The sequence below is a fragment of the Lindgomyces ingoldianus genome (assembly GCF_010093535.1).
Source record: "Lindgomyces ingoldianus strain ATCC 200398 unplaced genomic scaffold BDR25scaffold_38, whole genome shotgun sequence".
In the NCBI taxonomy this organism is placed as follows: domain Eukaryota; kingdom Fungi; phylum Ascomycota; class Dothideomycetes; order Pleosporales; family Lindgomycetaceae; genus Lindgomyces; species Lindgomyces ingoldianus.
The window spans coordinates 152,027-171,321 of NW_022985199.1; the positions used below are offsets into that span (position 1 = coordinate 152,027).

Below are 19,295 nucleotides of genomic sequence, written 5' to 3' on the forward strand. Positions count from 1 at the left end.
ACGGCTCCTCGTTTATCACGTGCTTAGCGTTCTCACCTTGTCACCCCGTCGAAAGCTTTCGTTGCTTGTCCATTTCCTCGCTTCGCCCAACATTGGGAACCGAGTGGGCTCTCTGAGCTCTCTGGGCTCTCTACCTCTCGAGGGCGTTGGTACAGAGACTTACTCGCGTATAGGTGTCATCCAGTCACCTCCAGCTTTACATCAAACGTCCCCCTTACATCCAAACAAGGAACTAGAAGGTTTTCCTCATCAACTCCACGACATCCAATATGGAAGAATATTAAAACCGGCTACAATTGAACACTAATGTTACTCGCTGCTTCTAAGGAAAATCGCAGCAAACTGAAGCCAATTTTTTCCATGTCATTCCTCGCTACCTGCCCACGGCCGCCTCCTAAATCTACTCGTAGAGGTAAAGTGCCTTGACAGCTGACAAGTCGGTAGCAGCACCACATGGGGCACACACACAAAACCACTTCCACAATTCATTAATATCTCCATCTAGTCGTCAACTTGTCATTCGAGCTTCAGTCCTGCTGACCCCCTCGGCCCCAACCATGAAGCTTTTTCTCAAGCTATCAAGTCTGTCCGCTTCTCGATTGGATGTGTGCTTGTCTATACGTTTCCCCAAACAAATAATTGTACGGGTGCAACTTTGTACCTGCATCGGCCCAGGATCCCACTGCATAAGCTTGTAGCTCCATGTAGCTCCTTGTACCCCCCCGGGAAAATATCCCTCAACCTTACCTTAGGCCTTTGCTCGAACACGGTCCTGACGTTGATCGGCCACGGCATGTACTGGCCACCCTTGTGAGAGGCCGTCGCGTCTCCTTACATGAGACGGGCATTTCTGTACCGCAATTTCCAATATTCGAATTATGCGGAGAAGAGAAAGACCATGCTAGATGCGCTTTCGGCTGGTCAAGCAAGGTGTGCCGTAGCCTACGACTGTTGTCATATAAAGCTCCAGTTGGTCCGCTGTCTATCCAGGTCTTCAAGCTCCAAGCCTATATCTCGATAGCTTCCGCTTCATTATCGAACAACCCTTGGACTCCTCGCTTGAGCAAATTTCACTCGTTCAATCTCGGAAATACCTGCCCAAACATCCGCCATGTACACTAAAGCCGCCTTCTCTATTCTACTCGCCCTCGCGCTCACCTCCACCTCCCGCGCTGCCAGCTCTGCCATGGTGAAGAATCTGTGCAGCACAACAGTGTGGATCACTTCCATCGATTCTCATGGGGGCCCCACCACCTCGCTTCAACCTGGCCAAACTTGGTCTGAAGAGCTTCACTTTGACCCCGTCACTGGCGTAGCCATCAAGGTTACTACAACTAAGAACGGGTTGGCAACGGGGAAGCCGGAGATTGACTTTACCTACACTCTGAACCAACCTGAGGGAATGGTGTATTATGACCTGAGTACTGTTAACAAGATGGATGCCCCTTTCACGAATGGACAATTACTAGTCACAACCCCGAGTGTCGACTGCCCTTCCATTTCCTGGCCGAATAGCCGGCAGCCCCCAGATGACCGAACGGAGGCGTGCCAAATAACTGACATTCTTCTTACGCTTTGTGCGCCGCTCTAGGCGATCTCCACCGTCTCGATATGGAAAGATTGGATTTGTTAGATAACGGACGGGGATGGATAGGCATGGAGGGAAGATGAACTGGTTGAATGATCGCATAACGAAGACGCGTTAAGGGGGTGCAGGGGAAGGGAAAATACTTGAAGGGGTTAGTATATGGCAAGATAGATTTTGTTAAGTCTTTAATGCCGTCTTGAACGATAAATCTTCCCAAAAATATATAACTTGTTTACAACTATTTAACCATACCTTCAAAACTCAACAACCATGTTCTATGCGTATTTCTAGGACATCCCAGTGTCTCTCACACCTCTGACATCATCTTAAATACGTCAAAACAAATAATGAACTTACAAGCCTTCATACTAGCATAAGGAGACCCTAAACTCCAACCAAAAATAAGCAATCGACGTAGACCAGATTCGTATTGACGCTCCCAAAGAAACAAGATTCCAAGTCTTGCACGATAATCACTCCGCCACAGCGTCAACCACTAACCTTCTGAACTGATATACCCATTTATCACATTGTTTCCATGATATCCGTAGATGGCGAATGCCTGGAAAGGGTGTAAAAGAGGCAGGGGAATTTGCGGTGCTTACAAATATGGTATGTGCATGATGTGAGTCACACAGACGGGATGGTGTTTGGACCGCTTGTTATATGGTGGAGAAGGTGGAGTATAGAGTTCGCCGCGCTCCCGTTGTAGCATTAGGGAATTAAGATAGGGAATTAGGAGTGGCGAAGTTAAATACTAGGACCCAGTTAGAAGTGCCCCCTTGTGTTTCGTGCTTATGTTATGAAAGAGCACTCTTCAAAGTTTGGTCCAGCATGAAGCTGAAACTCTAAGTATTTTGCAAGGGCCCACAACGCTACGCTGAATCGGACATAGTTCTGACCATTCAATTCCATGGGTGGGTGTGCTGGGGGGTGGCACATGGTGTGCATGTGATATATTGTCTAAGTTTCCCTAACGCAGATTTCTAAGCTGGGTGTAAGAGTCGCGATATGGGATGAGAGGTCGTAGGGAAGTCAAGTGAGAAGTCTTCCAGTGGACTCTACGTAGAGCTAAAATCTTTAATTAATGATGTATGTGGGTAGCATCCGGCTCCCTTCCGTCCCTAAGAGACCTCATAGAAGCACAACCCATTGTAAGCTCCATAGCCTGGGTATGAAACGAGTGTAAGATAGAGATTGAAGATGGGTAGGATTGACCCTGGATCATCTTAGCTCCAAGGGGGTGCATGCGTCCCAAATTGAGTGATTGTCTGTAGACTTTGCTGAAAGTCTGGATCCATGACAAGGTTCCTCTCCGAAATAGTTGAAGCTAGCCAGTTATCGACGGTATCCTGACCCTTATACGTAATTATCATAACCATACCAAAGTCATCGAGCTCATTCCCTTTTGCTTCTTGAAGGATGGGATCGAAGTTCATCTTGGTAACCCAATACGGAGGGTAAAGTTGCCGAGCCCGATCCCATTGCGATGCGGACGTAGCATCCCAAAGTCGACGTTGCGCGGTGAACGAACGGGCGGTGACATCGTCTGCTCGGGTGCAGAAGCCTCGTTTGACGAGTGAATAGATGCCGCAGAGAAAGATACTCATGGTAATCGTCCGTCGAACGCTCTCACCGAAGATCCAAGCTCGCCAAGTGGGAGCAGTGATAGTCGTCAGCTTCTGCTCTGCTTCTGTTCTCGTTTTCAATTGCTCGGTCCACGCTTCCAGCACTGGCTCCGCCTGTTCAGCCAAAGCGCGTTGTCTTATATCTCCGTCAAAAAGACGAATGAGTTGGAAGATTAGTAAGGCTTGTACTGCGGCCAAAAGGTCTAGTGGTGTCCAAGAAGGCTGGTTTGGAGACCTCAGGAGGTCGTTCGCTTTCGCTTCGATGATGGTAAAGGCTACGAATTCATTCTGCTCAGTCTTTGTTGAGTATATAGCGCATGCAGCATATGCATCCTGAAGTGGTGTCGGCATCTTCGATGCGTAGAGGCGTTGGTGTATGAAAGGTGCTTTCCCCTCCCTAAGCCACTTATCGGGGTAGGTTCTGAAATGACGGACAGCGGCCTCCATTTCCGATCGTGCTAGCGCTGTACGTGTCGGCCCCTCTGCTGAAATCAAATAGTCTGGGATATGCTGTGGTATGTTCTGTGCCTCAGAGGTCATAGAGAAAGGTGTCACCGACTCCACTCCAAGGTGTGGCTGCAGGGTCCCCGACCAAGGCAGCATACCAGGTTCTCGCATCAGGTCATCTAGCCATGGAAATTCTAACTCTGGAAAGGTCATCTCGGAGAGCGGAGGCCTAGTATTCGGATAACTGCACTCGATGTTTTTCTTGGTGCACCGTCGACATTTTGGGATCTCCATTCCGCATTTTCGCTTTGCTTTCGCACATTCTCCGCATGATTTCCGTCGGGATATTGGGCCATCCGACATTTTTGAAGATAGGGGGAGTTATTTAGCGGAATATAGCGTGGAAGAAGTAGAAGATCAATGCCTAGGACGTCATCAGTTTACGGAGGCTGTGATGACAAAGCGAGGATGCTCGCTGGGTCCGAGAATGGTCCGCAGAGAGCTTACTAGATATAGGCTAGACCCACCCAAAAAAGGATTGGCGGCGATCCATTTCCGCAACCCTACCAAACTGCTCCGCAACTTCCGTCTCACTCACCGGACGTGTGCTCAGGTCGGATATCGACTGCAGCGGCGCTAGATAATTCACCATATCTACGCGGAAGAAGATGACCATAGAGGCGGAAAGGCGGTGCTTACAATGCTCCTCCGCAACACTATACCAGAGGTCCTGCTGCACTTGACGTTATGTGAACTGCACGAGAAATAAAGTCAACCGCAGGTTGATTCGAGTATAATATATATGTTTGAACCTTAGATGCAGACTTAGTTTACCTTTTTGTATTGCAATCGCTTGCCTCCTGAAACATCACTTACCTCAATCACTGCTCGAATTTCCAGAGCATGGCGACACTTTCTCATTCAGTTTTGCGGTCCCTGGAGGCCATCAAGACCCTCGATAGCTCTCAGTTCGTATCATGCTTTTCTCCTGATGCTGTGCTTATTGACGAAGCCAAGCGTCGTACGACTCTGGCGTCAATCCAAGAATGGTTCGAGGAAGGACTGAAAGACCACCAAGCCACAATCGACATTAAGGACTCTGGAATCACCGACGCCGAGACGTGGGTCCATGCTATATTAGATGGCAACTACGAGGCAGACTACGGTATTACGGATCCGTTCCCGCTATACTTCCATTACTTCCTACGGGATGGGAAAATCCAACTTCTTCGGATCAACCAGATTAGCCCTTCTGAACCAACTATGCGCGCTGTTTGGGCCCAGTCTGGAAATGAAAGCGATCCCATTTCATCTCTCCGAAATGATATCTTGAGAATTCCTGCGGTTCCGGAAGGCTGGGTACGAGTCCAAGTCGCTGCGGCTAGTTTGAATTATCATGATATCTTCACTCTACGTGGATTTGGAATGTTTGAACTAAAATTTCCACTAATCTTGGGGAACGAAGCCGCTGGGACTCTGGACGATGGTAAAGATGTTATCATCTATCCTGTGATGGGGAACCCAAATTTCCAGGGCGATGAAACCATCGACCCAGATCGACATGTTCTCGGTGAGCTCACACAAGGGTCGCTAGCAGAATATGTTGTAGTTCCGAAACGGAACATTGTCGAGAAACCGATATCAATGTCATTCGAGACAGCCTCAGTGCTTGGGATTGCCTGGCTTACTGCCTACCGCATGCTGTTCACTAGATCAGGATTGAAGAAGGGCCAGAAGATGCTAGTACAAGGGTCTACAGGTGGTATTGCGACGGCTTTGATACAATTAGGTCGCGCCGCGGGTATGATTGTATGGTGTGTAGGACGAAGTGAGGAGAAACGATCAATCGCTACGACGCTTGGCGCGGACCGAACCTTCACCCCTGGGGAAGAGCTTCCGGAGAAAGTGGCTGCGGTTTTCGACATGAGCGGCGCACTAACGTTCAAGCATTCAATGGAATGCCTGGCCAACGGGGGTACGCTCGTTTGTTGTGGGCTGCACAGTGGTGGCCCTTTTGCTGAGGTAGACTTGATGAAGCTGTTCACGCAAGGCATCAGTATCCATGGGGTGTATGCAGGGAACAAGGAGGAGTTTGAAAAGCTGGTTTGGTTTGTGGCAGAGCATGATATTCAACCCTATATTCCCGTAGTGCTACCGCTGGAACAGGTCGAAGAGGGATTGAAAACGATTCTGGATGGGAGAGTTCAAGGTAAAGTTGTGATAAAGATGTAGGGTGCAGGCCGTGCTTGGCTATCTAAAATATTGGATTGACAGAGACCTTAGCTCGAGTTGGCAGCCTTGACTTCCTCATCCCTTTTCGCCTAGTTCCTGATGTCCACGATTCTCAAACCTTCTCCCTTTGGATACTTTGCGTTAAATTGACTTCAGTGTTGGGATTTTTGTAGATCCAGTAACTTCACCACAATTGCTTGCAGTGCACGTTCGGGTGAAGCTCTTTTGCGCGTCTTTTGCTCAGAGGATTTGCTAGCAAGAGGTTAGAATGCTTAGATATGGCGAATCTCCTCAAAATTATATCCTCCTATCACTGCAAGTCATCGCGCTACCTTTCATTTTAAAGCTTCACTCTTACAGAATCTTGATGTGGAGAGAGCATGTGTTTTGACTTTCACCTGGTGGTTGTCCAATCAACACCCCAAAGCTAAACCCGTTCCGTATGCCGGGTTATGCCGACGCCGACGCGACGTTGTAAACACGCGCGCATAAACACAAGTCCTTGAATTCTTCTCACCACAACACACGGTCCTTTCGTTCACACCAGACCATCTTTGCCGGAACCTTGGCCCTTTCGTTCTTCCCTCTCGTTTTCAGTCCTTCGGGACTCCGTCAATTGACTTCGTTTCGCCATGGACGATTCGCTGATGGACTCCGTCTTTGATGACGGTGAGAGCTCTGACTTCGCGCCCGTCAAGCCTGTGAAGGCCACCAAAGTCACCAAAGCAAAGGCTGCAGCACCAAAAAGGGCTGCAGCCGCAAGCAAACCCCGAGAGCGTAAGCCTAAGGACGCGACGCAATCGAAACCCAAGACAACCAAGGCCCCCCCGAAGAAGCGAAAAGATATTTCGGAGGACGACGAGAATTCAGACATCGACATGGACGACGTCATTGGCGATGACGACGACGAGTCTCTGCTCGCAGATACCCCTCCACAGCAGAAGAAGGCCCCGGGACCGAAAAAGTCGAGCGGCAAGCCCCTTGCTGACATCGCGAACGAGAGCTTTGGTCTAGATGGTGCTGACGATGACCCCGCGGCGAAGCCCAAGAAGGGTGGAGCAACTACCAAGTACCAAATGGTAGGATTCCGCTACTGATTGCATTGATGGTTTCGTGGCTAACCTGAATGCAGCTTACCCATTTGGAACACATTATGAAGCGCCCTGATACCTATATTGGCTCCGTAGAGCGAACGACCGACAAGATGTGGGTCTTCAACTCAACAACTGAGGCTATGGAGTACCGTGAGGTTGGCTTTGTGCCAGGTCTCTACAAGATCTTCGACGAAATCCTCGTGAACGCGGCGGATAATAAGCAGAATGACAAGAATATGAGCGAGATTCGAGTTACGGTGGATCGAGAGTCTGGCGAGATATCTGTGCGAAATGATGGAAGGGGTATCCCCATCGAAATACACAAGGTGAGTCGCGTATACCCAGCTGCGACTGTGGTGCTGATAGTCTTAGGAACACGGCATCTATGTACCAGAGATGATTTTCGGTCACCTGCTTACCTCCTCCAATTACGACGACGGTCAGCAAAAGATCACAGGTGGCCGCAACGGTTACGGTGCAAAGCTCTGCAACGTTTTCAGCACGGAGTTCACGTTGGAGACTGTGGACTCAAGGCAAAAGAAGAAGTACAAGCAGACATGGACGGACAACATGAGCAAGATGGGCAAGGCCAAGATCACCGACATCAAGACTGACGACTACACGAAAGTGACGTACAAGGCCGATTTTAGGAAATTTGGAATGTCCGCCATGGACGATGACTTCGAAGCGCTCGTTAAACGACGAGTTTACGACATGGCTGGCACCTTGCGCGGCATTAAGGTGTATCTCAACGGTGACAGGGTGAAAATCACTAACTTTGCTAAATATATGGAGATGTATACAAAGGCCATCTCCAAGGAACAAGGCAAGGATAATGGTGACGACAAAGACAAGCCCGTCATCATTACAGACAAGCATGATCGGTGGGAGATCGGTTTTGCCGTGTCGGATGGTTCTTTCAACCAGGTCTCGTTCGTCAACTCAATTGCCACCACCTCCGGTGGCACCCACGTCAACTATATTGCAGATCAGATTGTTGAAAAACTACTGGCTACTGTCACCAAGAAGAATAAAGGCGGTGTCAAGCTGAAGCCTGCGCAGATCAAGAATCACATCTTCTTGTTCGTCAATTGCAACATCGTCAATCCGGCATTTACATCTCAGACGAAGGAGCAATTAACGACAAAGTGGAGCCAGTTTGGCAGCAAATGCCAGGTTAGCGACAAGTTCCTCAAGGCGATTGAGAAGACCGAGGTCATCCAAAACATTCTGCACTTTGCTCAACAGAAAGCAGACCAGCTGCTCAAGAAGACCGACGGCAACAAACGTAGTCGAATGAGCAATTCTAAGCTCACCGATGCCAACAAGGCCGGTACTAAGGATGGCTGGAAATGTACTCTGATTCTCACTGAAGGGGACTCAGCCAGTCTTCTTGCCTTAGCCGGCCGGGCGGTTGTGGATCCCGATCTTTTTGGTGTCTTTCCCCTCCGTGGTAAACTCCTTAACGTACGAGATGCGTCCATCGACCAGATTTCAAAGAACCAGGAAATCCAGAATATCAAGAAGTTCATTGGTCTTCAGCACAAGAAGGAATACACGGATACGCGAGGTCTTCGATATGGCCACATTATGATTATGACCGATCAGGATCACGACGGTAGCCATATCAAGGGGTTGTTGATCAATTTCCTTCAATGCCAATTTCCCAGTCTGCTTAAGATTGAGGGATTCCTCCTGGAATTCATCACGCCTATCGTCAAGGTCTGGAAAGGCGACCCGAAGCGGCCAAAGCACCTAAAGAGCTTTTTCTCCATGCCCGAATATGAGGAGTGGAAAGAACAGCACCAACACGAAAAAGGATGGGATCACAAGTACTACAAGGGATTGGGTACGAGCGGAATTCCAGACGCCCAAATCTACTTCCGTGACTTGGACACACATTTGAAGAAATTCCACACAATGAAGGAGAAGGAAGAGGAACTGATAGAGTTAGCATTCTCTAAGAAGAAGGCTGATGCCCGTAAGGAATGGCTCCGAGAATTCGTTCCAGGCAATCATCTGGACCTTCAGGGAGAGTACATTTCCTACGACGATTTCGTCAACAAAGAACTCATCCTCTTTAGTATTGCTGACAATCTGCGATCAATTCCCTCCGTTGTCGATGGTTTCAAGCCTGGTCAGCGCAAAGTTCTGTACACCTGTCTTAAACGAAACCTTAAGAAAGATGTCAAGGTTGTTGACCTTGCAGGTTCCGTGTCTGGCACGACGGATTATGCTTATGGTGAGGCGTCTATGCAAGGAACAATTGTTGGTATGGCTCAGAACTTTGTTGGTTCAAATAACATCAACTGCCTGGAACCTAGTGGTAACTTCGGTTCTCGTCTTCAGGGTGGTGCCGATGCAGCCAGCGCCAGGTATATATATACTCGGCTATCGCCCTTTGCGCGAAGGATTTTCCATGCTCATGATGATGCGCTCTTGAACTATGGAGAGTCCGATGGCCACAAGATTGAGCCCGAGATGTATGTCCCCGTTCTTCCTATGGTCCTCGTAAATGGCGCCGACGGTATTGGTACTGGTTGGAGTTCTACGATTCCCAACTACAATCCGCTCGACATCGTGGAGAACTTGAGGATTCGAATGCAGGATGGTGCCGGAAAAGACGATATGAAGCCAATGATACCGTGGTTCCGTGGGTTCAAGGGCATCACCGAAGACATAGGTAACGATCGCTTCAAATTTAGTGGCACCGTCCGACAGACCAGTGACAACGAGGTTGAGGTAACCGAGCTCCCTGTTCGTTTCTGGACCCAGGATTTCAAGGACAAGCTTGAGGAAATTATCAAGGCCGATAAGACCCCTTCATTCATCAAAGACTACACCGAGTACAACACTCCAGATACTGTTCACTTCGTCATCAAGCTAGAGGACAAACACATGGCCAATGCTCTTAGTAAGGGCCTCGAAGAGGCCTTCAAGCTTGCCAGGACTATGGCAACTTCGAACTTGGTCGCTTTCGATGCTCAAGGTCGAATTCACAAGTACGCTACGGTTCTTGATATAATGGAGGAATTCTATCACATTCGAATGAGGTTCTATGACAAACGAAAGGTACGTAAAGCATCCTCTATTTAGAAAGCGCGACTAACACTCCACAGGCTCATCAATTGGAAGAATTCCAAAAGCAGCTCGAGAAATTGACCAACCAGTCCCGATTCATCCAAATGATCATTGACGGCAAGCTTGTTGTCTCCAAGAAGAAGAAGGCCGTCCTCGTTGCAGAGCTTAAGAAACTTGGCTTCACTCCCTTCCCCAAGGTCACCGACGCAAAGAAGGCTGGTGAGGCTGAGGATGTGCTCGAAGAGGAAGAGTCTGAAGATGTGGAGCAAGAAATTGGTGCTAACGACTATGACTACCTTCTCGGCGTAAGTATTGCTGACTCATCACAACTGTCCTTGCTAACTATACGCAGATGGCCATTTGGTCCTTGACTCAAGAACGTGTCGCAAAGCTCCTGCAACAAATTGGCGAAAAAGAGGAGGAGATTGATGCTCTCATCAAGCTCACGCCAAAAGATCTCTGGAACGCCGACCTTGATGCCTTTGTCATTGAATGGAACACCCAGCTTGACGAGGAAGCTAAGGACGCTAAGAAGATCGCCAGGCTTGGGCGTCGTGCTTCTCGTAAGCTCGGCATCGGGGCCGGCAAGGGTAAGAAGAAGAGGAAGGCGGACGATAGCGATGATTTCGGGGAATCGGACTCTGACTTTGGCCCGGCCAAGAAAAAGGTTGCGGCGAACAAACCGAAGCCAGGGGGTTTACTCAGCTATCTCCATAAGGACAGTCAGCCCCCCAAGAAGGCGAGTGCGACAGAAGCTCTGAAGAGTGGAGTTGCATTAGGCACTGCGGCGCCAAACCCGACTGGACTCGGCTATCTTACAAAGAAGGAATCCCCTGTGGAGACTGACGATGTAATGGATATTGATGAACCAAAGCCAGCTCCACCCGCACCTGCACCAACGACAAAGCGAGGTCGACCAGCAGCTTCGAAGACCAAGAAAGCTGATCCTATATCTTTTGATTCTGATGATGAATCAGATGTCTTCACCGCCGTCGTCAAAGAGAAGAAGAAGCCAGCTGCAAGCACAGCACCTTCCCGAGCAGCCCGTGGCGCTACTAAGAAGGCACCTAAATACATTATCGATGATGACAGTGATAGCGATGATATGGGAGACAACCTTCTAGGCGATGTTAGTAGCATGGTCAAGACGATTGGGGGTGGTAGTAACGATCGCCCTCTCTTCTCCACAACTACCAACCGTCCAGGTAGCGGCAGTGGTCGTCCAGTCAGCGCTGCTGGTCCTGCAGCTAAGATCCCAAGTCGTCTTGGTGTTCAGAAGAACAGCCCCATCGAGCTAGATGGAGACGAGACAAATTATGAGGCTCTCATGCCCAAGGCTTCCCCGAAGAAGGCTGCGCCCCGCAATGTTAACGATACGATCATGGGCTCGGACGATGAGGATGGCTTTGGCTTCAACATGCAGAGAGCTACAAGTAGCAAGATTACAGGTACCAAACCGGTCCCCAAAGTAGCACCGAAAGCGACCGCAAAGATCACCAAAGCAGCTCCTAAGCCGAAGGCTGCTGCTTCGGCCGTCATTGCCAAGAAAACTACCCAGTTGAGTCCTGCTGCGAAGGCGTATGCCGCGAAGTTCGGCAAGGTTAAGGATGTTGCGCCAGCTCCTAAGGGTGCCCCGAAAAAGAAAATGGCTATGGAGCCTGACGACGATGAGGATATGGAGGATGCAGACGCTCTCGCCAACGATATCCTGTCTGATGAAGATGAGGATGAGCCAACCCCCAAGCCTCGCGCTACTGCTGCTCGTCCGGGTCGGAGGGTTGCTGCTGCCAAGCCGAAGTATGCTGTTAGTGATGATGACGATGAGAGCGATGAGGCCTCCGAGCCTAGCTTTGAAGATGACGATAGCGAGTAGACGCGTGGAGACGTTGGCTGAACAGAGCATCACGTCCGATACTAGAGCATGAGGCGTTTGCCAGCGATGAATTAGTGGCATGACCTGTCACGATGGTTTCTTCTTTTACTTGTCAACCCCTCTCTCTCGACACCAGGTATCATTTGGTATTGATCTGGTTTTGGATAGTGCAGTAAGCAATCAGAACTCAAAGGAGTTGGAAAGGAGTTGATGGGTTACGGGATCACCACATGTAATTTTATGAGATATCATGATGAGCTAGCTGTAATTTATGGATGCTGGCTTCTACGACAAGTCTTAGAAGTGAACTTTTGTGATACCGAAATTTCAGTGTGGAGTTGGGTCGTGCAGTTAACTTCTACAGGTTCGCACCTACGGAAAATAGGAGAGGGCTTGATCTATGAAATTTGTTACTAAAATAAAGAAGAAGGTTGATATGAAGCAATTTTCCCCCTACACCATCTCATGTACCAAGAAATATGCACTAGAGTAGACAGCTATTCGTACGCCAAATAGACAACGGTATAAGCCAGATTCAAATTCGCAACGCTAAACCGAGCAAACGTTCTTCACCCACTACGGCCGTGAGAGTTTCCCCCCCGCCCCCTCTCTTTTGCTTGCTACAAACTCCAACTAAACGAAAACAGTGGAGAGTCTTCCAGCAACTGGGAAGGATGTTTACAGGATCTCAATTTCCTAAGCCGAAAAGTGGGGAAAGGAGATAGATACATAGATATAAGAAGCGGAAAGTTCTCGGGGTGCTTACGGCCGATATGGGTACTCCTTGTCCTGAATTTGGGTTGGTTGATTTTGAGGGGTTCTCCCGAGCGTTGCTTCCGTGCTGACTGTATGTAGCATGTTCCCGGGACGGGGCGGAGCGGGACGAAGCGAACAGAACGGTTGTGCTTGAGGTTAACTGGGAAGAGGATATTCGGGATTTCCTGTAGAATACGTACGGTACGTGGATTGCGAGACAGACGGATAGGACGCGACAGCTGTGGGTACGATAAAACTGAGCTGACGAACAGAATCCTTTCACACGCATTTCAGTAAGCGGGTTCAGGTATGAATAGAAATATATCAAAGCACCAGCTAGCGGTCGAACATTGCGCTGGAGAGAGTTTGAGAGCTACCTTTCTGCACGCCATCGAATTTCGGTTCAATGGCAACAGATCCTAGCACATTCCAGAAAGACGTAACAGCCCAGCGCCTTCTCCCATCGTCCTCGCACAGGACTTCTGCGGAGCCCTATGCCTAGAACGACGCCGACCCCGGAGGTCGTCCGACTTAGCCCCTTGCCCAGACAAAGCCTGGGTGCCCCATCTTCTGACCCTAGATCCCACTAAAACCCGCCGATCATCCTGCAGCCAAGTATCGAAATGCAGGCCCCCGCAGGTGTTGCTTACTAGTTTAGCTTCGTGCTCCCATCGTGAGGCGAAGGACTTGAATATAGACGAGCCAATGGGAGATAAGGTGCTGGGTACGGCCGAAAGAAGTCGAGCAAGGGATACTAAGAGGACGAAAAAGTAAGCTAGGGGTAGTGGGAAGTACGTAAGGTACTTGTCTGGGCCTTATCGATTGGTGGCTCGGAGGATTTGAAGTTGTCATGTCGCAAGGCTGCCGACAATGAGTAGCTGAAGCCAAAGCCGTAGAGTATGAAAGATTGCTTAGAAAGGAGGACGTGGTAGAAGTTCCGGGTGGTGCAGGCCGGAGCATACTCTGCTTCTAGACTTTCCACCGAGTCGTGTCTGAGATGCTGAGATGTCAGAGGACCTCGATAGAACAGAGCACGATAGGATGACAAAGGATTGGATGCGGAGAATCAAGAGAAAAGCGATGTCAGGGATGACCCTTCCCGTCCAAACCACAAAACTCGACCATCGCACCCCTGTTCAACGTCACCAAGAGCGCCACAAAGCTTGATTGCATCACAACAGCTGTCAGTCAGAGCCTTCTTGAACAAATGGTCCGTGGTCACCACATACAACAACCCTCGAGACCACAGCATGCGCAAGCGACTCTTTCCTAGTCCTGTGGGGCCGACGTCGTCATTGTTGTTAGATCCTCGCATTAGCTATACAAGTTCCGCCCATATGCCTCGTTCGTGGAGCAGGAGTGACCCAAATTGCCCCTTACGTGCTTCTACCTGCTTAGTCGGGTTATATCCTTTCATATTCTTTCGCCGCGATTTCAATGGTGGAATAGCTGGTGGATAGCATTTCTAGGTACGGGGTCCTGAATCACAGTGGCGCTCACTCTTCATTTGCTCGGGGTTTCCTCCGACTGTTTACACGCGTAACAGCGGCAGAGCGCGGTAGCAACTCAGGTTTTGACAGTTTTGTTGCACGCACATGCCGCGAGTTGCTGCTACAATCCGAACCAGCCGTCGGCTGATTGGTCCAAGCATGTTGTGAAATGGGAGAGCTGAAGCTGTGAGATGTTGTAGAATGAGGGCCTCGAAGCGTGCGTGCGTACGTTGCTGCGGTGGTATACTCTGCGAAGAAGGTAAAGCCGGTGTGGGGAGCAAAGATGTTCTGTACGTCTGCCGATGCCGATCTGCGGAAGGGAGAGGGAGGGACAAGAGAGATGCTTTGTGCTGCATCGACGAGAGCAGGTACGGCCGAGTATCTGGTCGATCGAATCAGCAGTCAGAACTTAAGCTCAGGGGGCGAAGTTCGTGACAGACTTAGTGTTGCGCGGCGCCTCAATTGACAGGGTCGTCGTGAGATGAGATGTCATCTATTTCAGGAAAGAAGTTGGTAAGATGAGTGGCCGATGATATCTAGGTAAGAAGGCCCGCGGTCTTGTACTCTAAGGAAATGGTGCCTTCCTGCATCGGCGCCGCCTTGTTCTCGCTCTTACGTGGAGATAGCTGTTCTCCACGCATCTCGTGCGACTTTTCTGTGGGTTATTGATCCGCTAGTAACAACGGTGTCTTCGGTCGTACCTCATCCCCTGAGTTCCCGCAACCCTTAACTTCCACTGAGCACAGCTACTTTGGCCAGACCCCTATATCGCTTGGAGGCTTGCATGAATACCTAAACGCAGGCACTGCAGCCGCAGGAAGCAATAGGCGAAGTTCTGACATCCTCCTGTGAAGCTGAAGAACCATGGTTCGGTTTGATATACTAGATTTTGACAGGTTCGTCGTACGCGAGAGGGAGAATCAGAGCACGTAAGTTGTGGAGCATCAATGAAGCTGAACGTTTCTCCTGTGAGAAATTAGGCAATACTGAAACCAAGTCAATAGAAAGCGGCCGTTCTATTCTCGTCTTCCCTATCATTAACCCTTGTCTCAGTGGCAAAATATTTCAGACTCGAATACGACAAGCACCTCTCATAGGGATCATATCCTTGCCCACCAACAGGGGAACATTGATGGGGGTCTCCCAGAGGGTATCGATAAGTCTCGGCGGTTTTGTGCCACCTTTCAAGGGTCACTTTACTTAAAGGGTCTGTCGACCCAACGTCACGGCGCGGTGTATACAAGGCGGAAACGGCAGACTTCCCTAGAGTTAGGGTCAATTAATAACAGGCTGGATGATAGACCTCCACCTCTGGAGCTGCACGATGACCCCCAGTCTCAGAGATGCACAGCGGCCTCGCCCAATAGGGTCCAGTCATATTGACGAGCTTTGAGACTGATATCTAGGTGGCCCTATCTTCACCAGACAACAGTATGAGTTGTCACCTATTCCACGGCTAGTCGACATACTAACCGCATATTTGCATATATCCCAGCAGGGAGCCTGCATGACAAGAGCTAGGTTTGGGATACCGCGATTCTAGAACCATCCTAGAAACGTGCTTCGTCCATGAAAGATCACGGGTCACAACAGGACGAGCTATAGTGTGACCTTTGTCGCCTTTGAGCGGTGTGTGTTTTGGGACATTTTTGTTGCCCCCTTCCCGATAACGTAGACAAAACCGGTCAAGAATGCAGCCTCAATTTTGAAACTCATTTCTTTGTTCATGGAAAGCCGGTGAGTGACTGTTCAGGGCAAATGCTGGTACATAGCAAAGCACACCCTTCGCAAGCAATTACAGAAATGAGTAACATGTGGAAGCCCCTGTCTCACCAGAGGTATTGCAATGAATCGTCGCCGCAGAATGAGGGTCCAGTGCGGACAATGGGGGCAAATACCAATCTAAGAAGGGGAAGGCGGTCATATTTGCTCGAGTATTCCGGCCAACGAAATGGTAGAGGCCTAGAGCACCCATAATGTCTCAGCAACCAAACCCTTTGTATGAATTTTAATTTGTGCATGCTTCAAAATGCGCATCCTGAAAGAGAAACGCAACCACGTTTGCGGCGCGGTACGGCTGGCCAGGTACGTGCGCTTGTTTCGACGGGTAGCTACAGATAAACAATCCTACCGATTCGTTACCACAAGCCAAGCCGACAAGGAGCATGTCAGACAGCATTCGCTCTGCTGGGGGTTGCCAGCGAGGCTGTTGGTGAAAGACCTCTAGTGCGCAGTGTTGGTCGATGGTGGTGGCGATCGTGCGGAGTATATCTCCCCAACACGCTCCCTTCGGTCGATATACCGGCTGGTATTGGAGCCTCATATCTCCCTATAGATTTTAGAATCGCAAAGATATAATAGTAAGGAAGTTGAACCCTGTCAAACTGAAGCGATTGCGTAGTTTGGTTTCCATGGCTGGTGTGTTGAGGGATTCGCGGCTTGCGTCATGCTACGAGCTGCACGGGCATTTCTAGGTTTGCATTGTGGGCGTTGATGGATTCCGAGAGTGTGCCTCAAAACAGAGGCTTCCAGAGCCCGGTCAAGATGCAGGGTTTGGGCGGGAAGAGTGATTGACGCCGTGACACCAGCAGTCCTCGATCTTATCTCCCCACTCTTGCACCATCATTAATCCAGTAGGCGCTCTTGGTATTTCGTTTGGGCCAATTAGTGGCTTTCCCGCCTCAAAACTAGTATAGGCATTTAACGTGTGTTCTGAAACTCAGCATATGCCATGACACACCGCACAAGATTTGCAGACGCTTTGACAAGCTTTGGCGACGCACCTGTCGGGTAGGCGTAGCAACTAACCGGCCAGAGAACAAAAGGAACTTCTCCGTATAAGGTGTTGAGGCCAACACAGCATCCTCCGCTGGTCTTCGATCCTCATCGAACAGAAGTCCTACTCAATATCCGAAGTCGTCAGAACTCACCTAGATGTAGGATATTCACATCGATATTCCACGTAGCTGATTGACTCGCCACTCGATCTGGTAATATCAACAAGCCATTCGATTGCCTTCATCTTTACGCATGCTGACCTGTCAATACCCCCAGGAAAAAGCTGTCATCCTAGCTGTCACCCAACGATAGCCGACCTGTAATTTCCGTTGGAAACCAAGCGAGGAGCTCATCTCTATCGCCACGGGTCAGTGCCGGCAAACGAAAGAGGTCCTTTCAGACAGATCCAGCGCGTGCTTGCACATAGATTGGTAGCGGTTCACAGGATCCAGCAAATCGGACGTCTAAGTTGGTGTCCGAACGCAGTACGTACGTTCCATCGGAAACCCTTTCTCTATATGCTGTTAAGCCAGTAATATCCAGATTGTAGTGTTTCCAGTTAGAGGAGCTCTGGTAGAGCGATATCACTAGCTAGGCGTATAAGGTGTCCATCTCGTCCTCGTGAACGTCCTGCAAACGGCCCATCGTCAGCCTCTTTTCTTCTGACCACTGCCACCAAACTTCCTTGCTTAAGCTTCGCTTCGTTCCACAGCAGCTTAGTCTTGCTTCCCGCCCTGGCCATTGCCCCAGGTCCTTTCCGGGTACTCATCGACAAGGATCGAAGCACACAGCTTGAGCCTCGGAGCCCCCCGACAAAACCATCTGTGGTGTACGAAGGATGAAGATTCAATCTTTGCTGAACCCATTTTGCGGTGACCACCAGGGTTACCGTAGCTCTGCAAGTCCGGCCCCCGTCACCATGCCTCGCCCAGTGATCACAAACACGCCCACTCCGAGGCGACAGAAAATACCCAAGGACGCGCCAATTTTTGCTGAAGGAGCGAAAGTAGTTGGAATGGTCAATTTCCCACCTTATGAAACCGAGGATGACGAAAGCCTCGCCTCGCACCAACGCCGATTCCAGATGTATCCGATGGGTCAGGTTGGGAAATACCCTCGGCATATCCCATACAATAGTGAGAAGAAGGACTTCATGGAGAAGACTGGCAGAGAAGCTTTTGAGGGTGCGTATCTCTTTAGCATACCATGGCCATGCTGACGATGACGTAGTATTCCAGTACACGTTCAAGATACCCGGGGAGGAGCGTATGTACTCTGTACTTTGGGACTATAATATCGGTCTCGTTCGTATCACACCATTCTTCAAGTGCTGTAAATACCCCAAGGTAAGTGAGCTTCATATTCATAGGACGAGTGATACTAATAGAACTAGACAACTCCAGCGAAGGTGTTAAATATGAACCCTGGTCTTCGAGATATTAGCCACAGCATCACTGGTGGAGCACTAGCTGCGCAAGGTAAGTCAAAGTCTTAGGCGTAGAGTGAAGGTGGATCAATGCTAACCTTTGGAAGGATACTGGATGCCCTACAAGGCCGCTAAAGCGGTGGCCGCAACATTCTGCTACAACATCCGCCATGCATTAACGCCAGTATTTGGCAAGGACTTTTTGTCTATGTGCACTCCACCGAAGAGCCCCAACTTCGGCAGATTTTTAATTGATCCTGCCATCATCCGAGAGTGTACCGCTGACACAAAGAAATGGTTGATAGGAGACGATAGATGTTTCATCCCGACTCCAGAAAAGAACTCATCCATGAGCACTCTCAAGGAGGACTTCGCCTGTCCGCCACAGAGAGGCAAGAGCCCCAGATCACACCGAACGAAACATGCGGATCAGGAGAGTGGATACGGGACCGACACTGACCAAAGCGACAAGTACTTCTTTTCTCCGCAGGTGTCGCCTCGAAGCCAGGCTTGGACTTCCGTGAATCGACCACAGTCTCCTATCAGCCCTTCGAGAATCGTGAATCGATTGCAGTCTCCTACCAGCCTTTCCATAGCACACTTCAGTTCTTCACAGCCATGGCTCTCCTCGGTGCCGAGGTACTTCAACGACGATCAACTTCGAACGAAGCGAACCTTGTCGAAAGTTGAGTACAACAGTGACAGTAATACGAACGAGGACATCCCACCGACAGGCCCCTCTGCAGAAACTGGTAGCGATTTCGATTCTGATCGTGGTGATGGTGTCCATACAAAGAAGGAACTAGACGCCGCTGAAATAATCCTCCAGCTCAAAGCTGCTGACACCACTCTTCATCGCACCAAGCGAGCTCGCCGCGGATCGAGGTATTAGATACAAGGTT

The 19,295-nt window shown here is 49.7% G+C and overlaps 8 protein-coding genes across 8 annotated transcripts; 6 read left to right on the plus strand and 2 right to left on the minus strand.

Moving 5' to 3' along the window:
• Positions 1 to 1,111: 1,111 nt before the first annotated feature.
• On the plus strand, positions 1,112 to 1,711 carry BDR25DRAFT_346014 (uncharacterized protein; the record flags this gene model as incomplete). The annotated part of the gene is made up of 1 exon (XM_033694109.1): positions 1,112 to 1,711. The coding sequence occupies one exon, from the start codon at positions 1,112 to 1,114 to the stop codon at positions 1,589 to 1,591; it is 480 nt and encodes a 159-aa protein (XP_033542299.1). The 3' UTR covers positions 1,592 to 1,711.
• Positions 1,712 to 2,515: 804 nt separating this feature from the next.
• BDR25DRAFT_306604 (uncharacterized protein) lies at positions 2,516 to 4,074 on the minus strand. Its single transcript, XM_033690666.1, has one exon. It carries the CDS (start codon positions 4,024 to 4,026, stop codon positions 2,818 to 2,820), a length of 1,209 nt encoding a protein of 402 aa, XP_033542300.1. The 5' UTR covers positions 4,027 to 4,074; the 3' UTR covers positions 2,516 to 2,817.
• Positions 4,075 to 4,374: 300 nt separating this feature from the next.
• BDR25DRAFT_306605 (NAD(P)-binding protein) lies at positions 4,375 to 6,125 on the plus strand. The gene has a single exon (XM_033690667.1). The coding sequence runs from the start codon at positions 4,567 to 4,569 to the stop codon at positions 5,893 to 5,895; it is 1,329 nt and encodes a 442-aa protein (XP_033542301.1). The 5' UTR covers positions 4,375 to 4,566; the 3' UTR covers positions 5,896 to 6,125.
• Positions 6,126 to 6,406: 281 nt separating this feature from the next.
• On the plus strand, positions 6,407 to 12,173 carry BDR25DRAFT_294979 (type II DNA topoisomerase). Its single transcript, XM_033688817.1, has 5 exons — positions 6,407 to 6,974; positions 7,028 to 7,315; positions 7,362 to 10,061; positions 10,109 to 10,375; positions 10,423 to 12,173. The coding sequence occupies exons 1-5, from the start codon at positions 6,528 to 6,530 to the stop codon at positions 11,941 to 11,943; spliced, it is 5,223 nt and encodes a 1,740-aa protein (XP_033542302.1). The 5' UTR covers positions 6,407 to 6,527; the 3' UTR covers positions 11,944 to 12,173.
• A 141-nt stretch (positions 12,174 to 12,314) lies between these two features.
• Positions 12,315 to 14,014, minus strand: BDR25DRAFT_396168 (uncharacterized protein; the record flags this gene model as incomplete). Its single annotated transcript, XM_033698415.1, has 8 exons — positions 12,315 to 12,784; positions 12,813 to 13,054; positions 13,087 to 13,167; positions 13,214 to 13,285; positions 13,350 to 13,453; positions 13,504 to 13,691; positions 13,717 to 13,794; positions 13,830 to 14,014. 8 exons carry the CDS (start codon positions 14,012 to 14,014, stop codon positions 12,706 to 12,708), a joined length of 1,029 nt encoding a protein of 342 aa, XP_033542303.1. The 3' UTR covers positions 12,315 to 12,705.
• Positions 12,380 to 12,668, plus strand: BDR25DRAFT_360417 (uncharacterized protein; the record flags this gene model as incomplete). Its single annotated transcript, XM_033696248.1, has 2 exons — positions 12,380 to 12,432; positions 12,473 to 12,668. The coding sequence occupies 2 exons, from the start codon at positions 12,380 to 12,382 to the stop codon at positions 12,666 to 12,668; spliced, it is 249 nt and encodes an 82-aa protein (XP_033542304.1).
• A 22-nt stretch (positions 14,015 to 14,036) lies between the features above and the next one.
• On the plus strand, positions 14,037 to 16,531 carry BDR25DRAFT_360419 (uncharacterized protein; the record flags this gene model as incomplete). The annotated part of the gene is made up of 18 exons (XM_033696249.1): positions 14,037 to 14,151; positions 14,190 to 14,215; positions 14,246 to 14,303; positions 14,348 to 14,375; positions 14,406 to 14,620; positions 14,676 to 14,702; positions 14,760 to 14,805; positions 14,867 to 15,037; positions 15,102 to 15,213; positions 15,243 to 15,379; positions 15,434 to 15,562; positions 15,615 to 15,710; positions 15,783 to 15,860; positions 15,887 to 16,027; positions 16,066 to 16,143; positions 16,175 to 16,274; positions 16,301 to 16,401; positions 16,456 to 16,531. 18 exons carry the CDS (start codon positions 14,037 to 14,039, stop codon positions 16,529 to 16,531), a joined length of 1,734 nt encoding a protein of 577 aa, XP_033542305.1.
• Positions 16,532 to 17,805: 1,274 nt separating this feature from the next.
• BDR25DRAFT_239204 (uncharacterized protein) lies at positions 17,806 to 19,285 on the plus strand (the record flags this gene model as incomplete). The annotated part of the gene is made up of 4 exons (XM_033685664.1): positions 17,806 to 18,151; positions 18,198 to 18,313; positions 18,361 to 18,445; positions 18,501 to 19,285. 4 exons carry the CDS (start codon positions 17,806 to 17,808, stop codon positions 19,283 to 19,285), a joined length of 1,332 nt encoding a protein of 443 aa, XP_033542306.1.
• Positions 19,286 to 19,295: the final 10 nt, after the last annotated feature.